Source organism: Nipponia nippon, unplaced genomic scaffold (assembly GCF_047370975.1).
Source record: "Nipponia nippon isolate SJK-2023a ecotype South Korea unplaced genomic scaffold, ASM4737097v1 scaffold_4, whole genome shotgun sequence".
Taxonomy (NCBI): domain Eukaryota; kingdom Metazoa; phylum Chordata; class Aves; order Pelecaniformes; family Threskiornithidae; genus Nipponia; species Nipponia nippon.
The window spans coordinates 123,045,264-123,060,399 of NW_028262358.1; the positions used below are offsets into that span (position 1 = coordinate 123,045,264).

At 52.5% G+C, this 15,136-nt stretch overlaps 1 protein-coding gene and 1 long non-coding RNA gene across 6 annotated transcripts; one reads left to right on the top strand and one right to left on the bottom strand.

Moving 5' to 3' along the window:
* Positions 1-328: 328 nt before the first annotated feature.
* LOC148053518 (uncharacterized) lies at positions 329-2,944 on the bottom strand. Its single transcript, XR_015708217.1, has 3 exons — positions 2,262-2,944; positions 1,834-1,925; positions 329-626 (listed from the first exon to the last, which is right to left on the bottom strand). It is a non-coding gene; the product is annotated as an uncharacterized LOC148053518 (long non-coding RNA).
* A 137-nt stretch (positions 2,945-3,081) lies between these two features.
* Positions 3,082-13,879, top strand: CTSB (cathepsin B). 5 transcript variants are annotated; one of them, XM_087774747.1, is made up of 10 exons: positions 3,082-3,213; positions 8,772-8,923; positions 9,468-9,553; positions 9,967-10,081; positions 10,325-10,443; positions 11,125-11,210; positions 11,909-12,055; positions 12,736-12,852; positions 13,418-13,546; positions 13,659-13,879. In XM_087774747.1, the coding sequence occupies exons 1-10, from the start codon at positions 3,096-3,098 to the stop codon at positions 13,754-13,756; spliced, it is 1,167 nt and encodes a 388-aa protein (XP_087630873.1). In that variant the 5' UTR covers positions 3,082-3,095; the 3' UTR covers positions 13,757-13,879. The 5 variants fall into 5 exon arrangements, with proteins under 5 accessions (XP_087630873.1, XP_087630875.1, XP_087630876.1 ...); XM_087774749.1 differs by having other exon boundaries at positions 3,176-3,307; XM_087774750.1 differs by lacking the exon at positions 3,082-3,213 and adding an exon at positions 4,585-4,725.
* The last annotated feature ends 1,257 nt before the right edge of the window (positions 13,880-15,136 follow it).

The window sequence follows — 15,136 nt, forward strand, 5'->3', positions numbered from 1 at the left end:
GAAGAGAAAAATTGGCATTGAGAAGGGCAGCGTTGACTTATGAGGATGAATTGTGGTGCTCAAAGAGGGACACGAAGTCAAGAATAAAAGATCTTCAAGAGCAAATTTTAAAAGTGGCTGATAAGGGTGAATTAGGAAAAATCTGGGTGGATACACCCAGAAGGAGGTCTGGCAGCACAACTGCAGGCTTTGGGGGCAAGGAGGAGCACTCTTCACTCCTATCCTAAGCCAAGCCAAGCTATTTACTTATTAAATAAATCTACATTTCATACCTTTGTCCTAAGCAATAATGATTTTAAACCCCGGAGATAAAAAAAACATACCCACATTATTTAGGACTTCTTTATTTTTTTGGTGGGAGACAAATATGCATAGAAACTTTTTTTCTTAAACTGAGGGGTGTTGGTCCTGCAGCAGCTTCGTGAGGAGTTATTTGCTGCCTAATGTTGAAGCAGGGACACCAGGAGTCAATCAGCAGTGATTTAACAAGCAATAAGAGAAGGTTGCCCAAGACCTCCTGACTGTTTTCCTTATCTCGTTCCTGTTGTGGTGGATTTTGCTCCGAAGGCTGAAGCTTGCCATGGCTTGAGCAGACACCATTTGTTTCTCTGATACACTAGAAAATCCTGCAAAAGCAAAAAAGGGGATTGCTTCATGCCTGGCTTGGGCACACAAGGGATTTACAGGCTCCCTGGAGAGCAACTCTGACAGGGAAACTTTCCTAGCTTTGTTCAGCTTTATACACAAAACCAACTTCTCTCAAAAATTGGCATGTTTTCGACCCAAACTGGCTGAAAAAAAGGATGACAACTTCAACACTTCCCCAAAGAGGGCAGAAAGGCCAGCAGTCCGTGCAAAGTTTTAGTTCATACTTTCGGTTCTTGAAAAAGCCGCAAAACATTTCCAGAAAAACAGGCAGCTGCTTCCCCTGGACAAACAGTGGAGGATATCTGCATAGCCCAAAGGACGGGCTCCACGATGCCCCACAACGCATTAAAAGGTGTTTTATAGGACTGCACAGGTTTAAAATTGCTAATATGCAACTTTTAGGCAAAAACCTATTTGGAAATAAGGAGGTATTGGGAATAAAGAGGTACATGCAGCAATTGCTGGGAAAAATGAGCATTAGTGATGTCCTGACTCCAGCTCCCCGGCATCACGCGCCGTGCCCGCGTGGCCAGCGGCACCGAGGACTTCTGAGCCAGACCGTACAAAGGGCAGGACAAAAATTGGTTTCTTTCGCCTGTCTTTTACGTTAACGAAACCTCAGAGGCGACATGGAGAACTGCAAAACCCAAGTCATGAGCAGAGCGGAGAAATCCGGTGTAAGTCAGAGGGAGGTGAGGCAGGTTACAAGTGATTTAGTTACTTTTTTATTATTATTTTAATCAACAAAGCATAAATAAAAACATAGTGAAGGACTTTACTCTTTCCTGGTTAAAAATTATATGTAAAGGCTGGCAACAGTAAAAGGGCCTTTGCACACAGTGTATCGAAGCATAAATACACTTAAACACAGCAACAACATCTCAATTTTTACTGCTTAAATACTGGAGTATATAGTCAAGTGTATTAAATATTATTTTTCTGATATTTTTGATCACTTCACTAGGAAGCCTTCTAAACTGAAATCAATCTTTAAAATGTGAATGTGACCAAAAAATGATTAGATATAAATGGTAGCAGGCAAAAAAAATGTATACTCACTGATTTTCTAGAGAAAACATATAACAAACCCTCACAAAAGTAGAATTAAAATACTAAAACATGTAAAAACATGTATGCTAGGCACAATGCTCATAAAAAAACAACAGAGAGAGAGAGGGATCTCACCAGCTGCCAAGGGATGCATTTGTTTCCTTGCAGAAATGCTCTCAGGTGGCTGGCGAGTTTGGAGCAGCCTTGCCCAGGCACCGCAGTCAAAGCTGGGAAGAAACAAGGATTAATCATCTGCTTTTATTCCCTCCTGTTTGGCATCTCCTCGTGTCCTGCCGTAAAGCCTGAGCTCCTACAAGAGAAGCCGGGCAGTAGCATTGCATCCCTCTGGCCTTTGCAGACCAGTCCTTCTGCTCCATCCATGCAGCACCAAGCACCATGGACCGTCCCCGCTGATGGACCCTTCCCAGCCTTTGCCAAGCTTTGATTTTCCACACTGGTTGCTGGATTTTAGCAGACTTTTGCTCACGGATTAGTTATTTTCTATTCCAGGCCAAATGGTTCACCCATTTCTGAGGGTGGTGAAGAATATATATTAACCCCACCTTCTCTCAGGGATGAGAAAAGAAAAAAATGGATGATCTTTCTCATTAAAGAGAAAGACGACCTTTCTATGCTGTTCACACTTCTGAAAATCAGCCAAAATGAGGGATAAAAAGTCAGTTAACACAGGAACGTCACAGTAACAGAGTAAAAACTTGCTGGACTTCCAGATGAAAACTTCAAAGGACGTTGGCAGGATGGAGGTGGGATGGGCAGGGGATGGAGATGGGATGCAGGGGAGAAGCAGGCAGGATGGAGGCTGGCTGGAGGTGGGAAGCAGGCAGGATGGGAGGTGGGATGGAGACAGGATAGTGGTGGGATGCAGGCAGGTTGGAGGAGGAAAGTTAGATGGAATGGAGGAAAGCTGGAGGAGGGAAGCAGGAGGGATGGAGACAGGATGGAGGAGGGAAGCAGGCAGGATGTGGGTGGGATTGAGGAGGGATGGAGGTGGAATGCAGGTGGGATTGAGGAAGGATGCAGGCAGGATGGGGACGGGATGCAGGCGGGATGGAGGCAGGATGGCAGAGAGAAGCAGGCGGGATTGAGGAAGGATGCAGGCAGGTCGGAGGAGGAAAACTAGATGGGCTGGAGGCAGGCTGGAGGAGGTGGGATGGAGACGGGATGCAGGAGGGAAGCAGGCAGGATACTGGTGGGATTGAGGAGGGATGGAGGTGGGATGCAGGTGGGATTGAGGAGGGATGGAGGCAGGCAGAAGGAGGGATGGAGGCAGGCAGGAGGAGGGATGGAGGCAGGCAGGAGGGAAGCAGGCAGGCAGGCAGGCAGGCAGGCAGGCAGGAGGAAGGCAGGAGGAGGGCGGGAGGCGGGCAGCGGGCAGGATGCAGTCACGCTGGGGGCGGGCCGGGGCCGGGATGACTCAGCCGCCGGGATCTGCCCCTTCCGCCGCCGCCGAGGGATCGCGGGGCCGGCCGGGGCTGTGCGGGGCCGTGCGGGGCGGTGAGTGCCGGGGGGGGCCGGGCCGGGCCGGGCCAGCCCAGCCATAAGGAGCGGAGCGGAGCGGAGCGGGGTGCGGGCGGTGCGGCGGGGACAGGTACGGGGCGCTGCGCTGCGCGGCCCGGCGTGGGGCAGGGGACACGGGGCGTGGAGCGGCGGGGCCGGGCAGGGAGCCCTGCAAAACACCCCCTTGGGGCAGCAGCAGGGTCTTCCACATTTTCCAGCTGCATTTTGGGGTATTTTTGGGTCCAGGAGGGATGCTCTTATCCAGCTGCATTTTGGGGTATTTTTGGGTCCAGGAGGGATGCTCTTTTCCAGCTGCATTTTGGGGTATTTTTGGGTCCAGGAGGGATGCTCTGCAGCTCAGAGGTGAGGTTTGTAGCGGGGGAAATGCCATTAACCCTCAGTGTGTCTCAAAACCAGCAAACCTTCCTGTAAGTGGCAGGGGAGGAGAGAGGAAACCTTGTTTTCATAACGAAGACGGGAAAAAAAAACATAAAGCAACTCTGCTCATCAGCTGACGCCAAGGAGGTCGGTTTGGCACCCGCCGAAAGCGCTTCTGGGAATATCCCGTGATGCTCGGCCCAGCTCGGGACCGTGGCTTGGAGATGCCTGGCATCTGTCTGGCGTGCGATATATCTGTCGTCCGTATATCGCGCTCACGGGGTTGCGCTGCAGGCGTGATACGGCAAAGATCGCTTCCTTCTTGTATGTACCTCCAGATTGCGAAGTTGAGAGTGAGGACGAGGGCAAGGAGCTTCAGTAGCGCAGGGTGTCTGTGGCAGCGGCTGAGGGCTTGTGCAAGGCTGTGGTTTATGGATTGGTCTGTAAGAGCAAAAAAAAAAAAAAAAAAAACCCAAAAATCAGTGCGGCTCCATTTGGGAGGAGCCGTGCACTTTCTGTGAATGCAAGCTGTAGAGGCGAGCACTGCGACTTGTCCCAAGATGTGTTTATTTTGCCAGATATCTAAGCTGTGTGAATGGTTTGGCTTTCCTGGAAAAGAGTGGGCGTGGGGAAGAGTGGCTCCTGCTTTTTTTTTTTTTTTTTTTTTTCCCCCACAAAGAAAAAAAAAAATCAAGCCTTGATAATGCAGTAGTGGCTGTAATGAAGTCACCAGGCCATGAGTTTGGTGCATGCCTGTGGGGCCACCAAGCTAACTTGGCGGCACAGCAAGCTGAGCTGGATTGCTTTGTTTATACGCTTGCTTTATTGTGGCTTAGAGTCATGCACAAACACCGGCAGCCAGAACAAAGGACAAAGCTCAGCTTGGGTAAAGGGCTCCTTGCTGGAGGAGGACACATGACTTGGGTTTTGCTGAGTAGCTCTTACCTTGGAGGGGTGGGAGTGTTAGAGCTGTGAGGGTGGGACAGCTTTTATCTTCCTCAGGCCCTTGGAAAAGGGTGTGTGGGTGGCTCTGTCTGTGCCTGGAGGGGTTTGGCCCGGACAGTGGAGGAGCTGAGAGGTGCTTCAGGGCTGTAACTTATCTCATGGCCTGACCTGCCTAAACCGAGTCAGGTGAGCCCGGCTTTGCATAGCCTGGTTTTTTTTGTTTGGTGGTTTTTTTTTTTTTTTTTGACGATGCAGAGAAATGCCCAGTTAAATGGGATTTGTGGGCTTGTGGTTTCTGGGTGATGTGGAGGAGACCTTCATGGTCGGGCTCTGCAGAGGGGTTCGCCGTTGCGGGCGCTGCGCATCTCCCTCGGCTGCTGGGAGGAGGCTGCGGGACCCTCCTGATCTCTGGCATAACGTGGTCCAAATAGCTGGAGCCCCGGGAAAGCAGGCAGGGAGCTGCCTCTGGCTCCAGGATCTCCTGATCTGGAGGGATGGAGGAGGCACCTGGGTGATGTTACCTCCTTCCCTCCTGCCTGTCTCTCTGCCTGCGGCGCAGAGGGACTGCGGGCGGGTGGGTGGTGCAGAGCCAGCTGCAGCCATCTCGCTTCGGGTGCTCTCCTCCCTCGCACGCTGCAGCTGCTCTGAGCAGCTCGTATCGGACGGCCTTCGGCCTCAGTGCTTCCTCCTCGCTGGCTGGGAGCAGGGGGGCTCAAGAGCTGCACTCAGGTGGCCCAAATTTCCTCTTTTTAAGCATCCAGCAGGCTGAATTGTGAAAGTCCTGCCCAGGGTCAGGTGTGCTGGTGGGTGGCAGCTTTCTGGAGTTATTTCTTGCTCATCCTTCAAGAAATTGCATTACCAGATACTTCGGATCCAAAAGCTGGGGGCAGGAGCCTTGTTCTCCATTCCTAGGTCTGCAGCCCAAGAGGAGGTGGAGCAGCTCGGGGGGGCTCTTTGCAAGCCCCAAACATCCTCTTGCCATCTGGAGGGTTTGCTAGGGTGAAGCTGCTGTGTCTTAAGAAGTCCAGCAGCCTCCAACAGAGGCCTGGGAGGTGCAAAGGGGTCTCCTGTGGCTGCTGGAGAAACTCCTCTGGCCTGTTCACCATGCAGAAAGAAGAGCAGGTATCTCTTGGGTGCAGCAGCTGTTATGCAAGCTCGGTTTTGGTGCTGCTCTTTTGGTGGTATTTAAAACAGCTGTGGGGCTTTAGGGGGAGGCAGGCGTGTGCGGAGGAGATAGCGGTGGTGGGGGAAGCACGCGCGCGATAACGCTGCCACGGGAAGTGTCTTACTGCTCGTATCTGCGGGGAAAGGGGGTGGTGGTGGGAACCAGCAGCCTTTTCTTTACTTGCAGCGTTGCCGCTGGGGTTGGTGTGTCTCCGGCTGCGCGAGACTTGCTGTCGGTGGAAATTTGTGAGTCCCATGCCTGCACTCTCTATATATAGATTTGCTGTACGTAGGGTGCTTGCTAAAGCTGGGGAGGGGGGTAAGGAGGAAGAAATCACGTGAGATCGAGGATTTTGCCTTCCTTCACCCAGATCTTGGGATACTCCCTGCCATCCAGCTGAGAGTATCAGCTCCCCTTGCAAAACTTCATGCCCGTAGGAGACTTCATAGAATGGTTTGGGTTGGAAGGGACCTTTAAAGGCCATCTAGTCCAACCCCCCTGCAATGAGCAGGGACATCTTCAACCAGATCAGGTTGCTCAGAGCCCCGTCCAACCTCGCCTTGAATGTTTCCAGGGATGGGGCATCTACCACCTCTCTGGGCAACCTGTGCCAGTGTTTCACCACCCTCATTGTAAAAAATTTCTCCATTATATCCAGTCTGAATCTACCCTTTTTCAGTTTAAAACCATTACCCCTTGTCCTGTCGCTACAGGCCCTGCTAAAAAGTCTGTCCCTATGAGGTCGAGGCTTTCCTCTTCCTTCTTCACCCAGATCTTGGGATAATCTGTGCCATCCAACCGAGACTATCAGCTCCCCTCAAGAACTTCATCCCCATAGGAGACTTAGGAAGAGGCTTGTTTGCCGAAACGACCGACTGGCTCCCAGCTATTTGGGTTGCGCTGGGCGATGTCTCACTGCTTCTGCTGGGTTTGCTGGCCGTCGGCCATGTCGTGGGGCGTATGCAATGCAGCAGAGCTTAAAAGGCGAGCGCCTGTCGGAGGGGAAACCGCCTGGGATCTTTTTTCAGTTTAGTCTCGGGTTGCCTGGAGCTCGCAGTCTGCATCTGGTGTGGTCTGGTAACTTGAGGACATGAGATCTCCCGTGTCCACCCATCAAGAGCTCAGTGCAAGCAGCCGTATCGATGCGGGAGGCTTTGCTGGGCAGGTTTCGGCGTGTTGGCAAATTTACGAGCATCCTGCTGAAAACAAAAGTGTATCAGGTGGCTTCTGGCCTCAAAACTGCCTTCCTTCTGTGCTACAGAAAATATTAAGTTGACTGCAGGAAGTACTCAAAACAGGGTTTTGAGTTTCGTTTTGTTTTTAAAGATTTTTCATTAGAAAAGATGCTTCAGCTCAGGTTGGTCACCTATCGGCTTCCTATGGCCATGTTGAAAGGGCACAAGGCAAAAACCACACTAGCCTTAGAAACGCGTATTTGTTTCTCTGGGCGTAGCCTCCTCCCTGCTGTGTAAGCAGGGGAGCCCGGCGGGGACACCAGCAGTGCCAGCGAGTCCCTTGTCTGGGAGACACCTCTAAGCAAGCAAATACGCACAAAACCTCTTCAAAGAGGTGAGATTTAAGGGTAGGAGGACCCATGTGCTGCTGAAACTCGACTGGCTTTTGGGCTGAGCATCCTGCTGAAAGCGTGGAGAGTGGGAAGAAAAATAAATAAATGGTGGAAGGAGGAGGGGAAAAAAAAAAAAGCCCCTTTGTACAGTTAGTTGCAGTTGCCTGGGCTTGTCGCTGGCAGAAAGTAGGACACTCCTGCTGGGTTTTCTTCTCTGGAAAGGCTAAACTTGGCTGTGAGTGGGTGGAAGCAGCCTGCATGGAAATGCGTGTGTGTCTCCCCATCCGCTGCCACGGGGCTGGAGAGCTGCTGGCAAGAGCTGTGTGTCCGGCTGCTCGGGGGTATTTGCCCAGCAGGGTTTAAGCCCAAGCTTGTAAAGGTGATTACACGTTCAGCTTGCTGAGATGAGTAGGAATTAGAGCCTAAATATCTCTGCTGTTCAGGCTGCCGTGGAATATCTGAGGTCTTGAGTCACTCAGCAGAGTCAGAGCTTGTTGGGGTAGATGTGAGGTTGGTGGAAGGGGAGCCGGGAGGTTTTGGAGGAGGAGGAGGTTACCCTGGCGTGGTTGCCGAGGTCGAGCAGCTCATGGCCTGGCTGCATGTCTGAGTCAGGCGCAGGGACGCAGAGCTGGCGTTGGAGGTTAAATTGGAGCTGGGCAATTTCATGTGAATTAGGTTAAAGGAGGCAGGAGAGCAGAGAAACCACCGAGTCCTGGAGCATCCTTGGGCTGAGTGGTGCTTGTGCTTCTGCATGGGAGGTTGTGGTCCACTCTTGCTGTGCTCCTGGATTTCCCCTGTGTCTCTGTTCCCCAAATTGGGACTTTCCTGGTGCCCTGTGCCAAGGGATGTGGCTTCACAGCCTGCCTCCTGAGAAGCCCCCGTGGGAGGGGAGCACAGGCAGCAGCCACGGGCAGCTCCGGTGCACGTGGACCCCCCTCTGCCGGGGCAGGGGGTCACTACCCCGGGCTGTGACCCCCATCAGCGTCCCCAGGGCAATGGGCTGGCCAAAATGAGGCCGTAAAGTCCAAAAATGTGCTTTGGAGTGATATCTTTGAAGGGAAGAGCACTGCATTAGGGCAGGGGCTAGCAAGTCCTTGGGGCTGCAGCCCTGCCTGCAGTTTGCCATGGTGGGGGGAGTTACCTGTTCCTTCTCCCAGTCCGTATCCTCCAGTGTTGTGGAAGTAAACACAGCTTTTAATACCCTCCAAATTCAGTCCTTTGGATCTGCTTCAAAAGAGACTTTCCTGCTGCTGCTAATCCTGCAGCAGTCGACCAAATAGGGTTTCCTTGTCTGATTTCTTCTGAGCTGCAGGAGCGGGGTTATTAGTCCGCTCCTGCGTCCCTCCTGACCTTCGGGGTAAATCGGGATCGGGAGGGACTTCATGCAGCCGCATGTTTTATCCTCCCACGTGTTGCTGGAGCGGTCCTTCTGCCAAGCCCTTGCTCGCGGTCCAAGCCCGCCTTGGGAAGGTTTCCAATGATGCCCAAATCTGGCTGCAGGTGGAGTGTCCCGTTCTGTAGCCAAGATGTGGCCGTCCGTGTCCATCCTGTGTGTCCTGGTGGCCTTCGCCAATGCTCGCAGCATTCCTCACTACCCTCCCCTCTCCAGTGACTTGGTCAACCACATAAACAAGCTCAACACCACCTGGAAGGTGAGTACCAGGTTGCTTTTTTGGTTTTATTTTGGATGCATTGATCGACAGTCTCTCTGTGGGACTCAGTAGCTGAGCTTTGGGAGTCTCACCACAGTGGTTGCATCAAACCAGCCTTGGTCCCAGTTGACTTCTCCAGTGAGTTGATGCCATCAGGGATTCCTGCAGTGACAGTAACCGTGCAGCTTCTCTTCTTTGGAGCAGAGCACTGATGAATTCATGAACTAGGAGCAAGGCTGAGAGGACACTCTGCGGGAGGCTGGAAACAAGCAGCAAGTGTCAAGCTGTATTGGTGACCTGGCCAAACCCATCTTGGCCAGGCTGCTGTGGCCAAAGCCTAGAGTTGGACCTTAGCTTACTGGTCATGATCCTGGAAGGGGCTGTGTTCTGTGTCTATAGGTAGCTTGGCTCTTGGCCCCTGGGTTTTATAGCAAGTGTCAGACACTGGTTGGGTTTGAAGGAGATCTGGAACACCAGGCTGGTCCCAGCGATGCACTCGATGGCTATGGAGAGTCATGTCCCATTTCTCTGTGTCTCCTTCCAGGCTGGGCACAATTTCCACAACGCTGACATGAGCTATGTGAAGAAGCTCTGCGGCACCTTCCTGGGTGGGCCCAAGCTCCCCGAGAGGTGAGTGCTGGGAGAAGAAGATGAGGGCCCTGTAAAAGCTTGTGTGGGTGCTCCTGGTGTGTCTGGAGTGGGTGAGGGTCTCTCCTGGCAGATGGTGAGTGGGGTTCCCCTGGGTGCAGCTTGGTGGACATCTTGCATGGAATTAAGCACAGAAGCATGTGTGTGGGGAACATCAATCCTCTGTTCTGCCAGATACTTGACCAATCATGTAATTTTTACTCCTTGAAACTTAAAACACTGGAGGAGCTGCTGACCTGGCCTGAGGACTTCAGAAGTATTTATTCTCCTTCAGTAGGCAAACAACAAGAGCACTTGTCCTCTGGGTCACCTTCAGAGGAGGCTGGAGAGCCCTGTGCACCCAGTCCTGTTACACTGGTGTTCCTATAACAGGACTTCCCTCTTCTCGCTTGCAGGGTGGATTTTGCTGCAGACATGGAGCTGCCCGATAATTTTGACTCACGGACGCAGTGGCCTAACTGTCCTACCATCAATGAGATAAGAGACCAGGGCTCTTGTGGCTCTTGCTGGGTAAGAGCATGGGCGGTTTAAGGCCGTGTTGATAAAGAGTTTGCTGGACAAAAAACATGCTGTTGAGTTTGCTACTGAACTGCATAAATGGGGGGACGTGGGGGATCCTGCAGTGTCTGAGCTTCTTAGTGGGCTTCTCCCAGCCAGGCTCATGCTTGCTGCACTCATTGCAGAAGGTGGCCTGGTTTCTCTCCCCTGGCCAGCTCTAATGGTCTTCCCTTGGGTTTTTGGGGCTGCCCCCAGGCTTTTGGTGCCGTAGAAGCGATTTCAGACAGAATCTGCATTCACACGAATGCCAAGGTGAGCGTTGAGGTCTCAGCGGAGGACTTGCTGTCGTGCTGCGGCTTCGAGTGCGGCATGGGGTAAGATGCTTGGGGTACTTCTGCTCTTAAAAGGTGGGTGGGAGGAGCGGGGACACAACCTGAAGATGCTGATTGTTTCAGCCCTCTTTCCCTAATGAGCAGGAAGCCTCACCAGTGGTTTGTGCTGTAGATGCTGGAGTTAGGTGGGAACATAAAGGTGACTGCATGGACTGAATGTCCCTCTGGGCCACATCCTGCCCCCAGCAGTAGCTGGATGATGGTGGATGGTGTACGGAGCGCAAGCACATAGCGATGCTTTCCCATACGTAGTTGGCAGCTGCCTAAGCCAACGGGTGGATCTTTTAATAGCCCCAAAGCCTTGGATTTCAGACACAAGCCTTTTGCCTGTGGCTTTTGCAGTTGAGAGCAGGGTGGGGAGTTGGGTCTCCAGGTTGCTCCTGGCAGCAGAGGCTGACCAGAGACCTGGTTAGGAGGCTCCAAGACAAGGAGGAACCACTGCTTTGGATTTGGAGGCATGGGTGCCCTTAACTCCTTCTTGCCCCAAGGCTTCAGTGTCTCGAGGCCCAGAGGTCCTGGGGGAGGCAGGAACAGACTTAAAAAAGGATCAACGTGCTGAAAGCTTCCCTTCAGCCATCCAAAGCTGGCTCCATTTCCCCCGCCTCCCCCAAAAGGGGATGGCTCTGAGCGGGCTGGAGCTGGAACTGCTGCCTCTTTCTCCAGGTGCAATGGTGGTTATCCCTCTGGAGCGTGGAGGTACTGGACAGAGAGGGGCCTTGTGTCCGGGGGTCTCTACGATTCCCATGTGGGTAAGTCCTGGCAGACACCCTTGTGAAAACAAAGAGGAACATCTCTGCTCGGTTACAGGTTCATCTCCTTTCAGGGTGCTTTTTTTTTTTCTTCTGGTCTGCATCCTTGTGGCTGCTCCCTCCTTCAGGTCTGGGCTCAAACAGCTCTGCTATCCCAGCTGGCTGCTCCTGTCCCCATGGCTCCTGGTCACCCCTTTGGGACAGAGGTCCCAGAGCAGCACCTAGTGGCAGGAGACCCATCCAGAAAGGGAGCACAGTAGCCAGACCTAGAAACCCCACAAGGCTCCTGCTTCCATAGCAGGAGTGAATGAGGCTGTCAATTTTTTGTTGCTGACTCTGGACCAGTTCCATACAGTCTGGATGAGGGCAGGAGTCTTCCTGACACGTTTCCTCCTCAAAAAGTAACTTCCAGACTGGAAACCTCTGCCTCCTCCTAGCATAGCCATGAGTTGGTTTATGTTTTTATCTTGTCAGGAGGGAGGTGGTGGGAAGCAGGTCCAGAGGGAAATCCATTGCTGGTGCAGGGATTGTTCATGTGGCAGTGGAAGACCTGCTCTCGCTCTCCCCCCACTGATCTGTGGGCTTTCTGGGTCAGAAAGATCACACCCTTTTTTGGAACATCTGGTGCCTTCTCCAGCATGGCTGTTGGACAGGGCTGCTTGGGGACAGCAAGTTCATGTCACCTCTCTCCTCAACAGGCTGCCGTCCCTACTCCATCCCACCCTGTGAGCACCACGTCAACGGCTCCCGGCCACCGTGCACTGGGGAGGGGGGAGAAACCCCCAGGTGCAGCCGGCACTGCGAACCCGGCTACTCGCCCTCGTACAAGGATGACAAGCACTACGGTAAGGGAGGTGGCCTCCAACACTGCTCGATGCACAGCAGGTCCAGAGCTGCTCCTAGTGGTAGCTCGGTGGGGTTGGCGGGGTTGGACCTCTTCCTAAGCTGTTTTATGGTGGCTATTTTCTGTGCCATCAGGATGGGTGGTCCTGGAGCAAACATAAGCCTGGCAGATACGCAGTTTGTATTTGCTGAGACTCAGCTGAGATGGGGGAACTGATTTGAGTCCTTATGGTCCACCTGCCTGGGTAGAAGAGCATGGTGCTGAGCCCTGGGGGAGTCTGGTGTCAAAGCCACCTCCTTCCTGCTCCTTGGTGGTCGCCAGCACTATACCTGTAGGAGAGTCTGGCTGCTTCTTGGACATTTGTCTTAGCCTTGAGTAATTTGTTTTTTCTTGGAAATGAGGATGTACAAGAGGAAAACCTCTCTTCCCACTGAAGCTGTCTGGAATACATCTTTGGGTACAGAATAGAACTCGGGTTAAATCATTCCCTCTGGAAAAGGGATGGTTGGAGCCTGCTTTCCCTGCCTGGCTGTGTCAGTGCCTCTGGAGCAGCTGGGTTTGAATTTAACCTTTAAACGGAGAAGGCCTCTTGCAGGGGCCCGCTGAGCAATCTGTCCAGCCATCCCAAGACCTGTGTGGTCTACGATGCCGTACCAATGGTGAGACTTTTTTTCTCCATAGGCATCACATCCTACGGTGTCCCTCGCAGTGAGAAGGAAATCATGGCTGAGATCTACAAGAATGGCCCAGTGGAAGGAGCCTTTATTGTCTACGAGGACTTCCTGATGTACAAGTCTGGTGAGCATCAGCACCAAGGCTGTAGGGAGCCCTGTTCCCTACTTCATCCATAGGGTGTGTCTTTTGTGGCCCTTGTCCTTCTACTCAAGTCTGAAAGGAGATCTCGAGTTCACACTTGAGTAATGTGGTGTTGCAAGAACATGGGCAGATACCATCTCCTGTGTCCATTGGTTTATAGCAAGGGGAAGAGATGCTTGGGACTGGCTCAGGGAGGAAGCCCCAGTGGGGACCTCTCAGAATTGCAGTTGAGAACAACAGCTAGGATTTTAGGTAAAATCCTGGCAGATGGCTCTCCTGGTGTGGCCCCAATTCCCTGTTCTGAACTGCTTGGGATGTGCTGCCTTTGGGCCCCTTGCTGAGCGTCTCTGGGTGTCCTCCGTGCTGAGCTGACGCTTAGCATCAGGCCTTCCTCCAGACTCTCCATTAAGCTTCAGGTTTCCATTTAACCAAAAAACCTTCTCAGGTGGTCTCTGGGCTTTGATACCGAATGTCTCACAAGCTGGCAGTGGTCTGAAGCTGGGGGGGAGATGGACGCCCGTTGATGTGTTGGCTTGTTGCCTTGCAGGGGTCTACCAGCACGTGTCCGGCGAGCAGGTTGGAGGCCACGCGATCCGGATCCTGGGCTGGGGGGTGGACAACGGCACTCCATACTGGCTGGCCGCCAACTCCTGGAACACCGACTGGGGGGACAACGGTGAGGCCACCCCTGGATGCTGCCTCTGGGCGGGGGGCTGGCGGAGGGAACCCTCTCCCCGCTCTCCTTGGCGCGGCAGGGAGGTTGACTTTTGCTTTTGGTGTGATTCCAGGCTTCTTCAAAATCCTCCGAGGAGAGGACCACTGCGGCATCGAGTCCGAGATTGTGGCCGGCATCCCCAGGCCTGAGCAGTACTGGAAGAGGCTGTAACCTTCTTGATCAAACCGCAAATAATCCTGAGTCCCTGATGCTTTTAACTGATAGTGGGTTGGGTGCAGAGCCCCCCCCAAGAGACTATAGTTGAAGTTACTTTATTAAAGCTTTTTATCTTTTTTTTTTTTGGTTTTTTTTTTAATTGTATGATGGAGCTGGAGGCAAAACTGCTCTCTGCAAGCCCTCTGCTCTGGTGGGTCACAGCTATGGGGCATTCCCTGCTCAAAGGACTGCTGGAGGGCTCGCTGGCCTCTTGCGCCATGGTATTTGGTTAGCCTGCACCCCTTCCAGTCCAGTCTGTTACTGGGAGAGTAGGAAGCAGTAGCTTTGTGCTGGGACTAGGGACTTGGTGGGGTAGTGGAGATGGATCCTGCTGGGAAGCCACATCCAGGGGTGGTTTGCGCACTCCTGGCTGGGTTGGTCTGACTTAGGACGCAAAACAAGCAGGGTACGTTAGCGTGTGCCTTGAATTGGCTAAACTCAGATCTATTAATGACACAATACTGATGAACCTGACGCGGGGCTGGCTCTGGCCTGAGCTGTGCTAAGGCCCCTCCTGCCTGCAACAAGTCCTTTGCACAGCGCTTGCTCTGCTCCATCCTTTCGGCTGCTTTTTAAACCACTTGTTCCTCAGCTGTTTATTTGGTTGTTTTTTTATCCTGCTGTAGTCTGGGGTTATTGATCCTAGGGAAGGGCCTGGCTGGAGCCTCAGGAGCCTTTGATCAAATGTCCTGCAAGCATCTAGGAGCAGGCTGGAAAGAGCAAAGCACTTGTCATCCATGGCTGGGCAGCTTGGTGCGTGCAGCGGGCCGTGCCGTGGCAAGGGTGCTGCATCCAGGATTGGCGTGGGGCTTTGGGACTGCAGGTGCTGAATGCTGAGCGGAGATGAGGGCTGTTCCCCGGGGTCTGCTGCAGGGAGCTCATGCAGGTGCTTGGAGATATCTTGCTAACTTGCACAGAATTGAAGCTTTGCTTTTTTTTTTTTTTTTTTTTTTTGAGCCACAGGTGTTAAGGAAGAAGAAAAAAAAAACTTATTTTTGTTACTGGGGGGAGGTGTGATAGGTGTGTAGGAGGAATCATGCGATTTGCCAACACTAATATAGCAAAAGAGCTTTTTTTTTTTTTTTTTTTTTTTTTTTTTTTTAGTTTTAAAGCACAAAATATATTGCTGAGCTGAGGCTACAGGCCTGAAATGTGTGAAGCAGGCTCTCCCTTGCACTGTAAAATAGCCCCTTACCTCTGCTTACTCAGACACCGGTGCGACAGAGCTGTGGTATATCTGAACGGAATGACTGTGCCAATAAATGATTTCTCCAATGTCTCGTCTCCTGGCCCTTGGTTGCTTCTCCTCAAAACTATTCTCCTGTTGCTCTGTGC

Excerpts from the sequence above, each read along its gene's own strand:
- CTSB (XM_087774747.1), top strand. The coding sequence starts at position 3,096 with ATGCAGTCACGCTGGGGGCGGGCCGGGGCCGGGATGACTCAGCCGCCG. Across the intron at positions 12,056-12,735 it reads CAAGGATGACAAGCACTACG|GCATCACATCCTACGGTGTC; the intron begins GTAAGGGAGGTG and ends TTTTCTCCATAG. Across the intron at positions 12,853-13,417 it reads CTTCCTGATGTACAAGTCTG|GGGTCTACCAGCACGTGTCC; the intron begins GTGAGCATCAGC and ends GTTGCCTTGCAG.